The sequence below is a fragment of the Lathamus discolor genome, chromosome 2 (genome assembly GCF_037157495.1).
Source record: "Lathamus discolor isolate bLatDis1 chromosome 2, bLatDis1.hap1, whole genome shotgun sequence".
NCBI lineage: Eukaryota > Metazoa > Chordata > Aves > Psittaciformes > Psittacidae > Lathamus > Lathamus discolor.
Window position 1 is genome coordinate 130794971 of NC_088885.1, and position 13543 is coordinate 130808513.

At 41.3% G+C, this 13543-nt stretch overlaps 1 protein-coding gene across 3 annotated transcripts in view; it reads right to left on the bottom strand.

The window, feature by feature from the left end:
- Positions 1 to 4443: 4443 nt before the first annotated feature.
- Positions 4444 to 13543, bottom strand: part of ZNF704 (zinc finger protein 704) — an 85935-nt gene continuing 76835 nt past the window's right edge. For all 3 annotated transcript variants that reach the window (XM_065668488.1, XM_065668487.1, XM_065668486.1), the window contains exons 7-9: positions 11528 to 11632; positions 6823 to 6917; positions 4444 to 5047 (exon numbers count right to left, since the gene is read on the bottom strand). In XM_065668488.1, coding sequence (XP_065524560.1) covers positions 4936 to 5047; positions 6823 to 6917; positions 11528 to 11632 — 312 coding nt within the window. In that variant the 3' untranslated portion in view covers positions 4444 to 4935. The remainder of the gene's footprint in view (positions 5048 to 6822; positions 6918 to 11527; positions 11633 to 13543) is intronic.

A 13543-nucleotide genomic window follows, 5' to 3' on the forward strand; every position in this document is an offset into this window, starting at 1 on the left:
GCTTCTTTCTAATTTCAGTAATTCAAGTAGTGACATATTATTGCTCTTTAATTTTGCCTAGGAAAAAATGTATCTCTTAGCCATCTTCCATTCAAATAAAGCTACACCCTGCCTTTATATCCCTCTTATGTTCCCTGAGGAAATCTGCATTGACTCTTTCTTTTCCTGTCTTCCAAAGGCAGTTTTTACAAGCATTTTAGTAACATCTTTTATCTGAGCATTACACATCATACACTAACTGCTGAGATAAAGACTCCAAAGTAAAACCTGATTTCTTCAAGAGGACTGGCAAATGGCAAACACTTTCTGGTGTCATTGGAAAGAGACTGATTTCTGTTTTCAGGGTTGTTCTGGATTCTCCTCACAGATGCAGACAAGGCCTGCTCACACCTAGCAGATGCAGAATGTGTTTAAACTCTCAGCCTGATCAATTTTTCTTGTGGCTTACTTTCTAGCTATTTTGCTAAAGGTGCCATAAAACTCTCCTGAACTTACCCTAGAACAAAATCTAAGCTATGATGCTGTGCAACAGCCCGCAGTCATCATTGAGAAAACCCCTGACAAATGCAGATTAAATCCCATACTCCATACAGTGCTGGAACTGAGTGCTACCACCTTACAGGAAGATTGAATGAAGTGTAAATATAAAACCAAGATGACACTTTACAAATGTTTCCTTATCAAAATATTTCTATGAAAAGGCGCAGCACAACTTTCTCCACCAGATGACCGGTGTTTGAACCAATAGAAACAAGCCTCACTTGTAACCTCTGAAGTCTCTGTACATAGCTAGCAAGATTCTGATTTCGTGTCCTATTTCTGAGGTGGTGTTTCAACATACTTACAGGCAGGGGAAGAAGGAACTACTTTGTATTGCCACAGTTAGAGTGATTGTCCTGAATACTTGGCAGGGTCATTCTCACTGGTCCCAGACCATAGCAAGAGAGAGAAAACCATCCTGCCTCACTGGGTCAGAATGACTGAAAAATAAAAAGTGAGTGACAAGAACATCTGGGATATCGCATGAAGCTGGAATTGTTCTTACATGCAGTTCTACAGGAACTTCTGGCCAAAGCTTTGCCTCCTGTAGTGTTGCCCACCTGGTCATTACCTTCAAAAAGTGAAGGGGAGAAGGAATGAACAAAGTGATGTCAGGGGTAGTGAATGCGTGCAAGGAATCTGGGATCATTTGACAGCTGACGCTCATACCAGGCTAGTGATTTGGAAAAAGCAATTCAACAGACAGGCATTCTGCTCAGCTTATTCACACCAGCAGGGCATACAGGTTTGGTTTACACAGCAACAGATACCCACCAGGTGACAAGTGGCATTGGTTAAAAGTCAGTGTAAACCTGCTAATCGGAATGGAAGAGCTCTTGTTCCCTTTGCATCATGTTATACTTGTGCAAGGCACTAGAGAATCAGGCACATTGTTTTAGGTGGAAACTGCTTTATGACTGTGATGATCTGAGTCTGTAAGGTCCAATAGCTTCACATAGGAGCAGTTGGAGCACACTGACATTTCAAAAATTGCCATTAAAAGTTCTCACTTCAAAAATCATCTTTTTTTCTACATCTTTTGGGGGATGGGGTAGAGGCGGGAGTGGGAAACAGTTCTGTTAAGCAAGACAATGCCTGAAGAAAAATGTTAGGGATCTATACAGCTGATCTCCACTGATACTGATGTTGGCAATTTCTGTTACCAGCATCAATACTAGCAAGTGGTTAAAGCCAATAAAATAGAGCCTTCCATTTTTTGTATTTCAGGGGAAAGCTCTGGCTCTTGACATGAACAAACCCACATCCAAATCCCTGCAGCACACAGAGGCTGTGTGATGCATTCGGGTCACTTCTCTAGGAGTTCAGAGACACTCACCTACCTCCTGCAGAGAAACAGCAATAGGGGAAACGGCATGTACTGATGATGACAGATGCCCATAGCATTCAGGCTAGCCCTTTCTTGGGAAAACAGAAAAATCTGACTCTTCCAGAGAGGCTGGTGAAGAAGTGTGAGATGAATGGACATTAGAAGGACAGCGACGCAGCTTAGAGCAACACAGAAGCAACAGACTGAAAACCAGAAGAGCTTATTCCAGATAATGCTGGTGCTGCCAGCACAGGAAAGGCTTTGCTGATGTTCCTGTTCCCTGCTGGGTGTGTCAGCAGGGTGAAGGGGATCCCGGTGGGAGCCGCAGCGCTCGTGCGACATGAAGTAATCTGAGTTCAAGGCACGAAGCGACTGGTGAGCGCTTCATGCGGGTCCAGGTGGCCACGCTGCCTCTCTACCGCTATCCATGGTAACTGGAGAAGTGCCTGCTTTTGAATCAAAATGCCACAGCCATAAGATGCAAAACTGATTTAATACAAACTGCTGATTAAACGTTGTGTAAAAACACCGGTAACTGAGCTTTGTCCTGGCAGGATTTACCAAGTATCTTCTGTCCTCTGTTTCGTTAACACCAACTTTCTATCCCGCTTTGACGACTTGCGGCTTTTGTGCCTCTGTGTAATCCGTATCAAATCTGTACCAGAGGGCAATCTGGTCTGGCAACAAAACCATTCTTAAGTGCAGAGATTCATAAAGAATAATCTTATTACAATAATTTGTAAAGTGCCCTCGGGAAGGTGCTCACGATGCCATGACATTACAGAAACAATATACAACCTGATACATCATTTTCCAATAAAATCCTCCAAAGCAAAAAGGGAAAATATAAAAGGAGGGGAACAACAACGATGGAGGCAAATACTGTCAGTCTAACGATAGTAAAATTAATCATGGAACACTTCATAATTAGTCTCAGAGTGCTTATAAAACTGGGGGGGGAACTGGCAGAAGTATCTTGGAAAGATGCCGCATTTTCTAAGTTCTACCAAAGTAGAACCATCGGCAAGCTCAGTGTTTGAAGATGAAATGACTGTGAATTACTATGAGGTATTTTACTAAGGAAATTGAAAAAAATACAACATCCAAAGAAATATCATGACCCACATTTTGCTAAGAGTAAAGAAGATAATAACAGTGGCTATGCATACCCACTGACCTTTAGTGTCTTGGGTTTTATATTTATAAAGAAAACAATCCGTCTCCTCCCTCCTGATCCCAGATTTATATATATATATATGTAACTACATAATATATAGTTTCATATAGATATACATACTCATACACACATATGTGTATATATTTCAAGGTCTTATTAGATTTCAGAGTCTTATTTTTCTTTCTTTCTTTAATGACTTAGAGAACACACTGGGCAAAAAATCAAGTAATTGGGTGTATGCAAGTGTGTCTTGTCACTTGTGCATGTAAATCACACCATTTGTAAACAACTGCAGCAACAGCATGCTCAAATGAGGCATTTGATTGCCCAATTAACTTGTTCAAAAAAAATCAGATTATAACCTTCACTAGCTCCTATTATAGATTTTACTTCTCAGTACTCCTTTACTGAATTCATAGTGCATATTCTAAACGACTGCATTGTTGTTCTGTGCTTTTACATAGGCATAAGCAGCAATGCACACTTCATAAAGCTATCAAGTCAACTCTGGACTAGATTTTAGAGAGCTGTTTAGATACTTGGAGTCCCCTTAGAGACATCTTAGACAATTGTCTGTCTTCACGGACAGAGAAACTGAAGTACCCAAATCTGTCTAAGCCCTGCAAGTACAGAAACTTGTTAATTGTGTATCAAGATTAGTAAAGAAATGGACTTTTACCATAAATACATCGCTCCTTTGCTGCTGAACTTCTATTTCTGAGATGATGTTGTGGAAAGGGGGCATTTTCTTTTCTCTACCAACTTTTTGCATCAAATAAATCTTAGAAACTATAATAAGGTGAAAAAAAAAAAAGCTGAGCAAACCTTATCTTAATAACAATCTCTCAAATAAGAGAAAAGGAAGCAAAGAGCAGAACTGCTGGGCTGGATCGTGTCCCTGAATAGGTATTACATATAATCTTAGTGGCTGCATTTACCAGTTCTTTATAGGCCTCCTGCAGCAACAGGCACGCTGGTCCAGCTCTTCATCCTCCCTCAGGAACGGGGGAGCGGCAAGATAAGCTACTGGACTCCCATTTTATTCTTACAGGTTTCAAGCAAGCATCCCTGGATTTCTTCCCTCAACTTCTTGCTGTGACAGTATCTGCTGGTGACTTTCCATTGCTGCTTTTCTTCCTCTAGAGTATCAAAATCCAATTTGGTACTTAAATTACTTCGTCCCACTCCACTGAACTGTGTCTGGTTTAAGAATCTTCCAGGAGCACTGCTTGTCCTTCTTGTGAATTCACACTTTGCTTGGCTCCCATAAGCAAACAAATGAAAATCCCGACTCCTCCCCACATGCCCTTTCCAAAAATAGAATATAATCATGATCATTTGTATCAGGAGAATTATTTAGCAGTCTCCAGTCTTAGCACAGCTTTTGCTGAGAAAACTGTAGCTTATAGGACTCTGAAGTATTTATTAGAAAGCTTTCAAAAAGAGATCTTTGTTTCAGGAAAAGAAAAAGTGTTCAGTTTAGCAAATACAGACGCTCACGGCACAGAGACTGAAATGGTTAAAAATGATCTTAGGGAGCAAGTTGCTCACAGAGTTAGCAAAAAATTAACTTTTTCCTTTCTTTTACAGAAAAACACTAATAGCTGCTCTGGTTTCCATACTTAGAGAGATTTCTGCTGTATGCTCTTGGTTTTGCTTGCCTTGTGTTTTTTCTCTATTGCTCCACACAGGTTTTGATTAGTGCTTTTCCTTGGCTACAAGTGCTTCACTTTGAAATACAAAGCTCTTTTTAAAAAAAACCACCCCGAGAAAACAAAACCCCCAACACCACATCACTGGAGGGAAAACGGGAAGTGATACAGTGCAGCTGAGCAATCTGGTTCTGCTCTTGTCCTCCCCCATCCCAAAATCCTCTGCACAATTTCAATCTTTAGTCGATGAACCTTTGGCAGGCCTTCTTCCATCGGCAGGCAGTACACCACATATCTCTGTTCTCCATCCCATAGACCTTCCGACACTTTTTCCCCTCCCCTCTAGGCTTCCTGTCAGAGAGAAAGGGAAGCTTGTTAATGACATGCTTTTGTAGCTTTGCTTTATCACCATAAGATCAGGACAACAATCTCAAAGGAGTGCAGTACGCAGAGAACCCCCCAGCTTTTCAAAGGGATTTGGGTTTACTTTGAGTCAACCGGGAGCTGACGAAGCAGACAGACATACAGCTGTGACTTCACAGCTCTGAGGGAGCAGCCCTTCTCCTCACCTGGCTTCTACAGCCTCTGAGCCTGCTCTTCTGCACCAGGGACAACCCCAGGAGTGCACAGCCCTGACTTTAGCCAGAGACTAAACCCAGTCTGCACAAATGGTACTTTATCCAGGCTAAGTGCCCAGCTGTAATGGGCAACCACAGCTATTCTACAGCACATTCTGGCCATGTCAGGCACAAGTCGCCTTTGCAGCAGAGCTGTGGTACCAGTCTTCTGCGTAGTTCTGAGCAGCAGACCTTGACTACCAGCAGGTAGCAGCTATGCAGAAGAGGGGGAAAAGCTACCAGCTCCTAAACTTGCCTGTTCTTCTGGCATGGTTTGCTCTGAGCTCACTGACCGAAACCCAACAAAGCGATCAAGAACTAGTTTTAAGCCTTGCCTTCATTAGCAGCACATTCACATGTGCTCCTTCTCTGTTGTCCCCCATGTCAGCAAGGCAGACAGTATGAGCTTTTAGAGCTGTAATAATTGTCATGTTTTCCACCTCAAAACTGCACTCAGAAGTTCACAGGTTTAGCAAATGATCAAAGTAACTGTTAAAATGGAACCTCTTTTTACTCAGCACTTAGCAAGACAGCAAACCTGAGGAGTGATGCTACAGCAAGTAACCCAATGCTAACACCAGCAGTGCCACTGGTCCTGGTGTCTTAAAAAAGTAACTGCACAGACAGAATTGTTTTACACCCATACCACGTGCCACATGGCACACATGGGAATTGCCTGGTCATTCTTCTCTTGCATACCTACACATTTTTTGAATACTGAACATTCATTAACAGGCACAATCCATGAATGGGGAAGATCCTAAGTTTGGTTTGTAGCGTATGCAATGATCTGAGAGTGATGAAGAAAACAGAAAGCAAGAAATCTTCCTTTTATTTTGTTTTAGAGTACAGTCACCTTCAAAACTGTGAGAAATAGTTTCTTTACTGTAAGAAATTTAATGTCACGGTTTGATTTTCTTAATATGACTTTTTGAATCTTTTAAAGCAGACTCCAATCATCAGTTAGCTTTAATGGAAGTGAATGTAGCTTATGTCTAGGAAGACAAGGTATAAGAAGCTCTGCTTTGATCTGATTTACTATAAGATATGGTTTCTTATAATTCAACTGAAGCCAAATACCAGACTGACTAAATGGTGATGAATACATGACAGCCCAGCCTTTCAGGGAAAAAAGGCAAAGCCATGTAATGCAGCCCAGGATGCTTCAGTTGGAGCAGTGAATCTGGGCAGTGTTTCTTTGCAGGGCAATTTAGATCTGCAACTGAACTCCAGACATGCTGGCATAAGGCCTGCAGTTGTGCTCCACAGTCTGCCCTTTTCATTTTGCAACAACTCACTTTTCCCCTGAACTTTACCTCTGATGGTAATGAAAAGCAAAACAGGTCCCGAACGCTTAACTCTAAAGTGTTCTAGTAATGAACTGCCCAACAACTGCAATGCAGTTGGTGGTGAGGTTTTCTGTTTCTTTGGCCATTGATACCTTATTTACTAAATGCCTGCTGGGTTCTGAGGCTGCTGGTCTGTCAGCAAGAACTAATGGTGCCATACCTCAAGCCAAATGCTACTCTAGGCGGCGATGAAAGAACTGTGTGGGACTGTTTCTGCTCTCCACTCCCTGCAGGACGATTATGAGTTGGTGAGACCTGTCAATACAGACAAAAAAGCTGCTTACGAAGAACATACACATATGAATGCAGTATCAACACTTTTCCCAGAAAAGGCAATTCATGATGCCTGGTGGCAAGGATACCCAAGAGAGGTCATTATATAACATACACACATAACTTGTTGTAGGTCTATTGAGAAAGATTTTCATTTAGGACTAGGTACATTATATTAGCTACATTTTGTTTTCCTGTTCTATCAGTCATCCTAGCAGAGCAAACCAGAATACAGATCAGCATCACTGCAGGTTTTGTCAATATGGAAAACAATATATTAATTCTTATTTAAGAACTCCGAATAGCTCCTATGAAAACTTGCTCCAATTTAAACAGAGAAAATAAATGGAAGAATAAACTCCATCCTGTGCTGAGATCAATACCAATAACCCCTTGTGACATGAAGGGATTTCACGTGTTGCTCCTGTCTGTGAGTTGTCGCTCTTCGTGGAGACAGCCTTGGGGAAGAGGATTTGCTGCAGGGCAGTTATGATGTGGCCCTCAAGGTTTTAATGGGAGCACAAGGCAGCCCTTCTGATCAAGACCTCTAGCAACACGTACTGCATTATTTCCTTTATTGTGCACTGTGAACCGCCTCCGCAGGTGTCTGTCCTCCTTTGTCCATGCTCCCGAGCAAAGGGTGTAGCTTGGTCCTCTGAGACCTTCCAAATAAGCCTCCTGCATGAGCCTGGGGGTTGGCAGCATTATTTGAGTAATCACATGGCATAAAACTTGGCCTTAAATAATCCCTAAATTATTTACTGCCAGGTCTTATTTTGCTCCTGGGTAAAGGCCACATCTAAAGCACCAGAAAAATTTATGAACACTCATTTTTTGTTGTGTACAGAACAAAAAGCTTCATTTGGGCATCTGGTGCTTGGAGTCACTGCCTCCTGCAGCCACAGCTGCAGATACTGTCAAGAGTTCCTTGCATTGCTGTGCCTTCACTCCTGCCCTTTTGAAGTCTCATAGTATCTGGAAGAATGGGAACTGACCTGACTTGAAGAGAGTTACTGAATGTGCTTTGATCCTTGATATAAAGCCTATTTTATAGCTACTCCACAGCAGCAAAAAGCTGGTACTCCTAACGGAGTGCGGATACTCTTTCAACTTTTACTCTTGGCTGGTAACTACAGAAATTTCTGCTGTAACTCCATGTGCAGCTCACACTGAACTAGTTTAGACCATTCCTGATATATGAAATATATCTCCAAAACTTGACAGAAATTTACTTTCTGCCTCTGCCTGCTTACCATCAGTCACGCTTTGTACATGCAGAGACCCCACCAGCTCCTTCTGTCCTATCACTCCAGAATGTTGAGGGCAGCTTGTTGTCTACGGCTTTCTTCCCCTACCTTTTATCAACTACTTCTCTTGTTTTACTGAAGAATGATTGAAATACTGAAGACAAAATGGAAAGGAGTTACACTTTTCTAGTCTTTGGCATTTACCACGCACTGTGGTTTTCTAGTCATTACCAGCAACCAGAGACCTCCAGTCAATTCTTCCAGGGTTTTTTTATATCTGCCACTACTAACTGATACTCAATGTATTCCTTGGTCATCACTGAACAAAAAAGTACTCTGATGGCCTCCTATGTTATAACAAATTATCCTGAAAGCTTCCAAACACAGAACAGGATTGAGAAGTAATTTCTCAAAATTGAGACTTTCATCCTACATGACATAAAAGTGGAACTATATGGTGGTTAACTCCTCCAGTACCAAGAGATACAGACTCCACTGCTGCTCGTCCCACTCATATCATTTAATTCACGCTCCTTGTGTATCTCCATGCTGTGCTGTATTTTTTCTTCTAGTTCAGTCTCAAGTGGTACAGCGAACATGAACTTGTCCTTACTGCTTCAGAGAACTACACCCAACAACAACCCATAGCTGTGCCAACATTCAACTTTCTCTTGCACCTTTAACGTTATCTTGGGAAAATGATAAGAAAAAGGGTATTTTCCATTTGCTCTGGGAATCTAACTTATGCACGATTCAGAGCACAAAGCATAAGGACTTTGGAGGCTCCCCTCATTCTCCTCTATGACTACAAGACTTCTAGATAAATGCCTATGGTGAGAGTGGTCAGTGTCATTGAAATGAATGGGAAGACACCTACAGTAGGTGTCAAAAAAACCCCAACCACAAAAGAAGCCTACTGAAATTTTGCCTCTCTTGTGGACTCAGCTGCTGACACAGAGGTCTAGAAAGAAGCCTGGTCAAAACCAGGATGCAACAGCTTTCTCAGGAATCAAGGACAGAATGGCCCCATTCCTCTATCATCAGTAGCATCAAGAAATGTGTAGACCTATGCACTTTTGCAAATCTGTAACTAATCCTTTACTCCTCAGTGGTTTGTCCAGGCCAAAAAAGTGTCCCAAAGCCATTGTAGGAAATTGCTTGAATAAATATTGAGGGTCAGGCAAAAAGTAACAGTTTAGACTTACTCCCTGAAGTTCCTTTGAGTACCACAGATGTGCATCTAATCTCAGGGACAACGTACGTATATAACTGCAGGAGTTTATAGTATGCTGGCTCTTTCACATGGTCTAGGCTTAAAAGAACCTCATAAGAGAAGGAAGAAGTCCCCTGAACTATAGCTTTCCTAAAGTAGTTACATCCAGTGTAAGGGTGGGAATTGACAGAGCCCTTTTTTTATAAAGGAATATCAAATTTACTCTGAAACAAGAAAAACAAAACTTTCATTTAACGTACAGTTATTTAACATCACCTTGCATTTGCACCCTCACATACTGCACATGATTCTGCACTGCAGGCAAGTCTCAGTAATTCATAAATAATCTCACTGATGACAGAAGAGTCAAGTATGTGCCAACCTAGAAGGCTCTTTTCTTCTTCCCCTTTTTTTTGCTTAAATAGCCTATAAATGTTGTTACACAAGAGATATAAAGGCAGTTCACAGGTTCCTTGAGCGGTTTATAATGCTGCCATCATCACTGCTTCCCCAGGCTTTTGTACTGGGATTATTTTGAAATTGTACTTAAATCATTGGCATCTCCATACAGTTCCCAGAGAGTGATTTGGCATTTCTTAAATTCTTTTGAGAACTCTCAACTCTACAGCCACAGATCAAAGTCGTTGCTTGAACAAGTAAACTGAACACATAAGTGTCTAATCCTGTCCTCTTAAGAGTCTGATATACAATGTGGCTAATTGCATTTTTAGATTCCCAACACTCCTGGTACCAGTTTCTGCTACTCCACAGAAGGAGCCAGCTTCATAATTGCTCTGTATCAACCCCACTGTTGTGAAACCAAACTCTCGAGGAACTTTATGGATAGCATGCTCTGTCAAGGCACCCTTGCTGAAATTGCTGCCAGCGTGATGTCTTTCAGTGTTAGTTGCTCCTTGATGGAACTGAATAAATATTCATTGGCAGAGTGCAATGTAATTGATTCAGCCACTGTCATTTTTTATCAGCCCTGCAGGGTGCCACAGCCTCTGCAGAAAATCTCCAAGGTTTGCCAAAGGTTGACAGTAAGAAGCTTTGGAGATTTACTTGGTGAAGAGAAGGGAGGGAAGTAGCATCTCTTATCACCATGTCTAATAGTCGCTGTCAGGATTAAAAAAGCTATACAGCTCTCTGGATGAGCAATGTGCTTTACATATCACATTTTAAAAATTCATAAATTCATGAAGTGTAATAGTAAATGAGATGTTATGATAGCAAGAAGGCTTTTGATTACAGAGTATCAATTTATACTGAAAAATGCTTTCCAATAAGAATTAGGATACATTACATTAATATTTATTTCTACTCATTATACAGAAGAGCTTCCACTACTCATAGTGATTTACATTTACTTTCAGTATTCACATGCTAGGCACTAGAAGCCCAATCCCTCTGAACTCTCCATAAAGGTTTCTAACTCCCCCTACAGTATACACACCTATATTGCATTATGTTTGAGACAAGCAAACATTGTATTTCTGCAGTCCCGGTTATGAAATGAGGCTTTGTACATCAACTTTTCTGAATTTAAAAAAGGGTTAGAGCTGACTTTACCTCTAATACATGCATCTAATACATCTTCATTAGAAAGCTGTCAAACTGCAATACATATTAATATAAAAATGCAGCATGAACTGAACCTATATTCTGTATAAAAGAACCATTTTCTGCTATCAATAGGGTCTATATGTATGTAGCCTCCTAGAATCAGACTCTGCATTTCTTCTTATTCTTTCAGTTGCTTTTCAAATGTGCTACATAGTCCAGAGTTCATTGAGGTAACAGCTCTACTGCTTAAATCCAGTTGGCCTGTTAACGTAACCATCACTTTGCTGACTTTACATCTAGTTTTGAAACGAACCTTAGTGGCACAAAGAGGAACATATAGTGCCAGGCTCTGCACCTACCACAATGTTCTTTTGTCAGCCTATTGTTAAAAGAATAGATACGATATATCCAATTCTCTGCTTGTAGACACCCAAATATATTTAATTGGTTTCTTTTTGGTATCTCCTGTGTCAAATTTACTTTTATCATGAGGCACTGTGAAACAAACCAAAAAGTTTTAAAAACTCATTTTTTTTAATTTCTCTCTTTTTCTGTCATTCACTTACTGGAATGCCGGTGAAGGTAACTGGAGGCGACTGCCAAGAGATGCTAAAGCTACTGCCATTGGGTGTGAATTTTGCTGACCCTGGAATGTTCACTGGAGGAGTGGCCTGTGTGGAAAGAAAATATTATTCCAGTAAGAAGAACTGTTCCTCTCCCAAAGTATTTCAAGGGGTCTTTCGCTCTTTGAAACTGTAAATCTACAAGAGACTTTTCAAGGCAGAAAAAACTTGCACGGCAACAAGCATTTTACCCTTCTGAGAGGGAAAATCATGGGTAAGCCAGTAAGGAAAGGACATAATTACATCTTAAAACTATTCGTACAGAAACACGATAGCTCTCTGAAGAATCCACGCACAACCCTTTAAAGCCTGATCTGATGAAAACCCACTCAAAATCAAACATCATATACAAATAACTTAAAATAATGCCAGGTAGCAGCGACAAACAAGGCAGGGTTTAAACTGGTTTAAACAGAAGACTGGATAGTGAAGCTTCCTGGACAACACGTGTAATGATCAGCAGTAAGGGCTTGTTTATCAGATACACACTATTAAGAATCATCTGAATTAAAACAGTCTTTCCTATTAAAAAAATGGAGCTGAAAATCATCCTTGGGATTCAGAAAACAGCTCTTACAAAACTAAGCTAAAGTAAACACTTGACGGACCCCTGGGCCCCTTGAACAATTACATTCTTCCCATCTGGGCTGCTCAGACTGCTGAGCATCTTTCATCTTGGGCCTTCCCTCTGGTTTTCTCACTGGGCTGTGAGCCCTCAGGAACTCTTCCCTGCCTATTTTTGAATCCCATTTAATCTACAGAGTCAGGAAATTCATACCTTTGCAGTTACCCTGGGCAGCAGTAGCATGAGCAGCCACCATAAAAACAGCCTCCCTTTTACTCTTGAATTTCAAGCTGTCACCACAGAAAAGGCTCCTTGCTTTAAACTTACAAAGAACCCACTATTAAAAATGAGTTTTACTTCTGCCTTCAGGTTGCCTGTGGTTGACAATAATGCAATACACTTAAGAAGTGTTTGTGTTTGTGGCTGCTGGAGTTTTCTCACCACTTCAGGGGAGAGTGCTTCCCTGAGCCACCACCAGGCAGAGAGGAGTGAAGACAAACTACAACCTCGTAGTCCCCATTAAAGATAAATCTTCAGAGTAAACAAGTGCTGATGCAATCCCTGGAGTCTGCTAAAGGAAGAGAAACCAAGACCACTGGATGCCTCTATCTATGGCAGTGATGCTCTGCAGGCTGCTGAGCCTGCTGACATCTCCAAGAGAATCCACACAAACGTGGAACAAACATCCACTGAGCTCCGTAATACATAAAAACCTTGCTTAAAGGCATCAAGAAAAATCTGGCAACTCCAGATGGTACCAGTAGTGCTGCATCACAACCTTGATCAAATGGGAAGGAGTGACTGACCACAGCGCTCCCACCAGAAGGAACTGGAGGCTGCTTGGTGGACAGCGAGGTGGCACTGCCTTCACTCAGCATCCCATGGGATGTCAGCTCAAAGCTGCGATCAGCAAAGTGACTTCCTCAGCTATTCAAGTAAGAACTGCAAGGGAAACCCTAGATGCTGGAAGAGCCCAGCTGTAGTTCCTCTGTAGCAAAATTCAACAGGTATAGGCACTAGTTTCATAATGGCACGTCAAGAAGTTTAAAGCTGCCGTAATTTGTTTCTTAAAATGCCATGGTGCTTTAACCTTTTTCTCTGTGCCTAAATATCTACCTCAGACATGATCAGATTTGGACAGTCAGTCGCCCTCTTCATTTGTTTCCCAGATGTACATCTTTGGTGACCAAGCAGAGTCACCTTTTTCGGGCTAACATCTTTGGACAATCTCTTTCAAAAGGTAAGCAGCTATAACATTACAATGGACTGAAGAGTTTCTACATCACGACCTCTCTTTGCTTAGAGGCCTCAATTTGATTTCCAATCAAAATATATTCATGGATAATTTATAATTATTTATTTGTGCCAACACTGCCCTTATATCTGAAATAGCA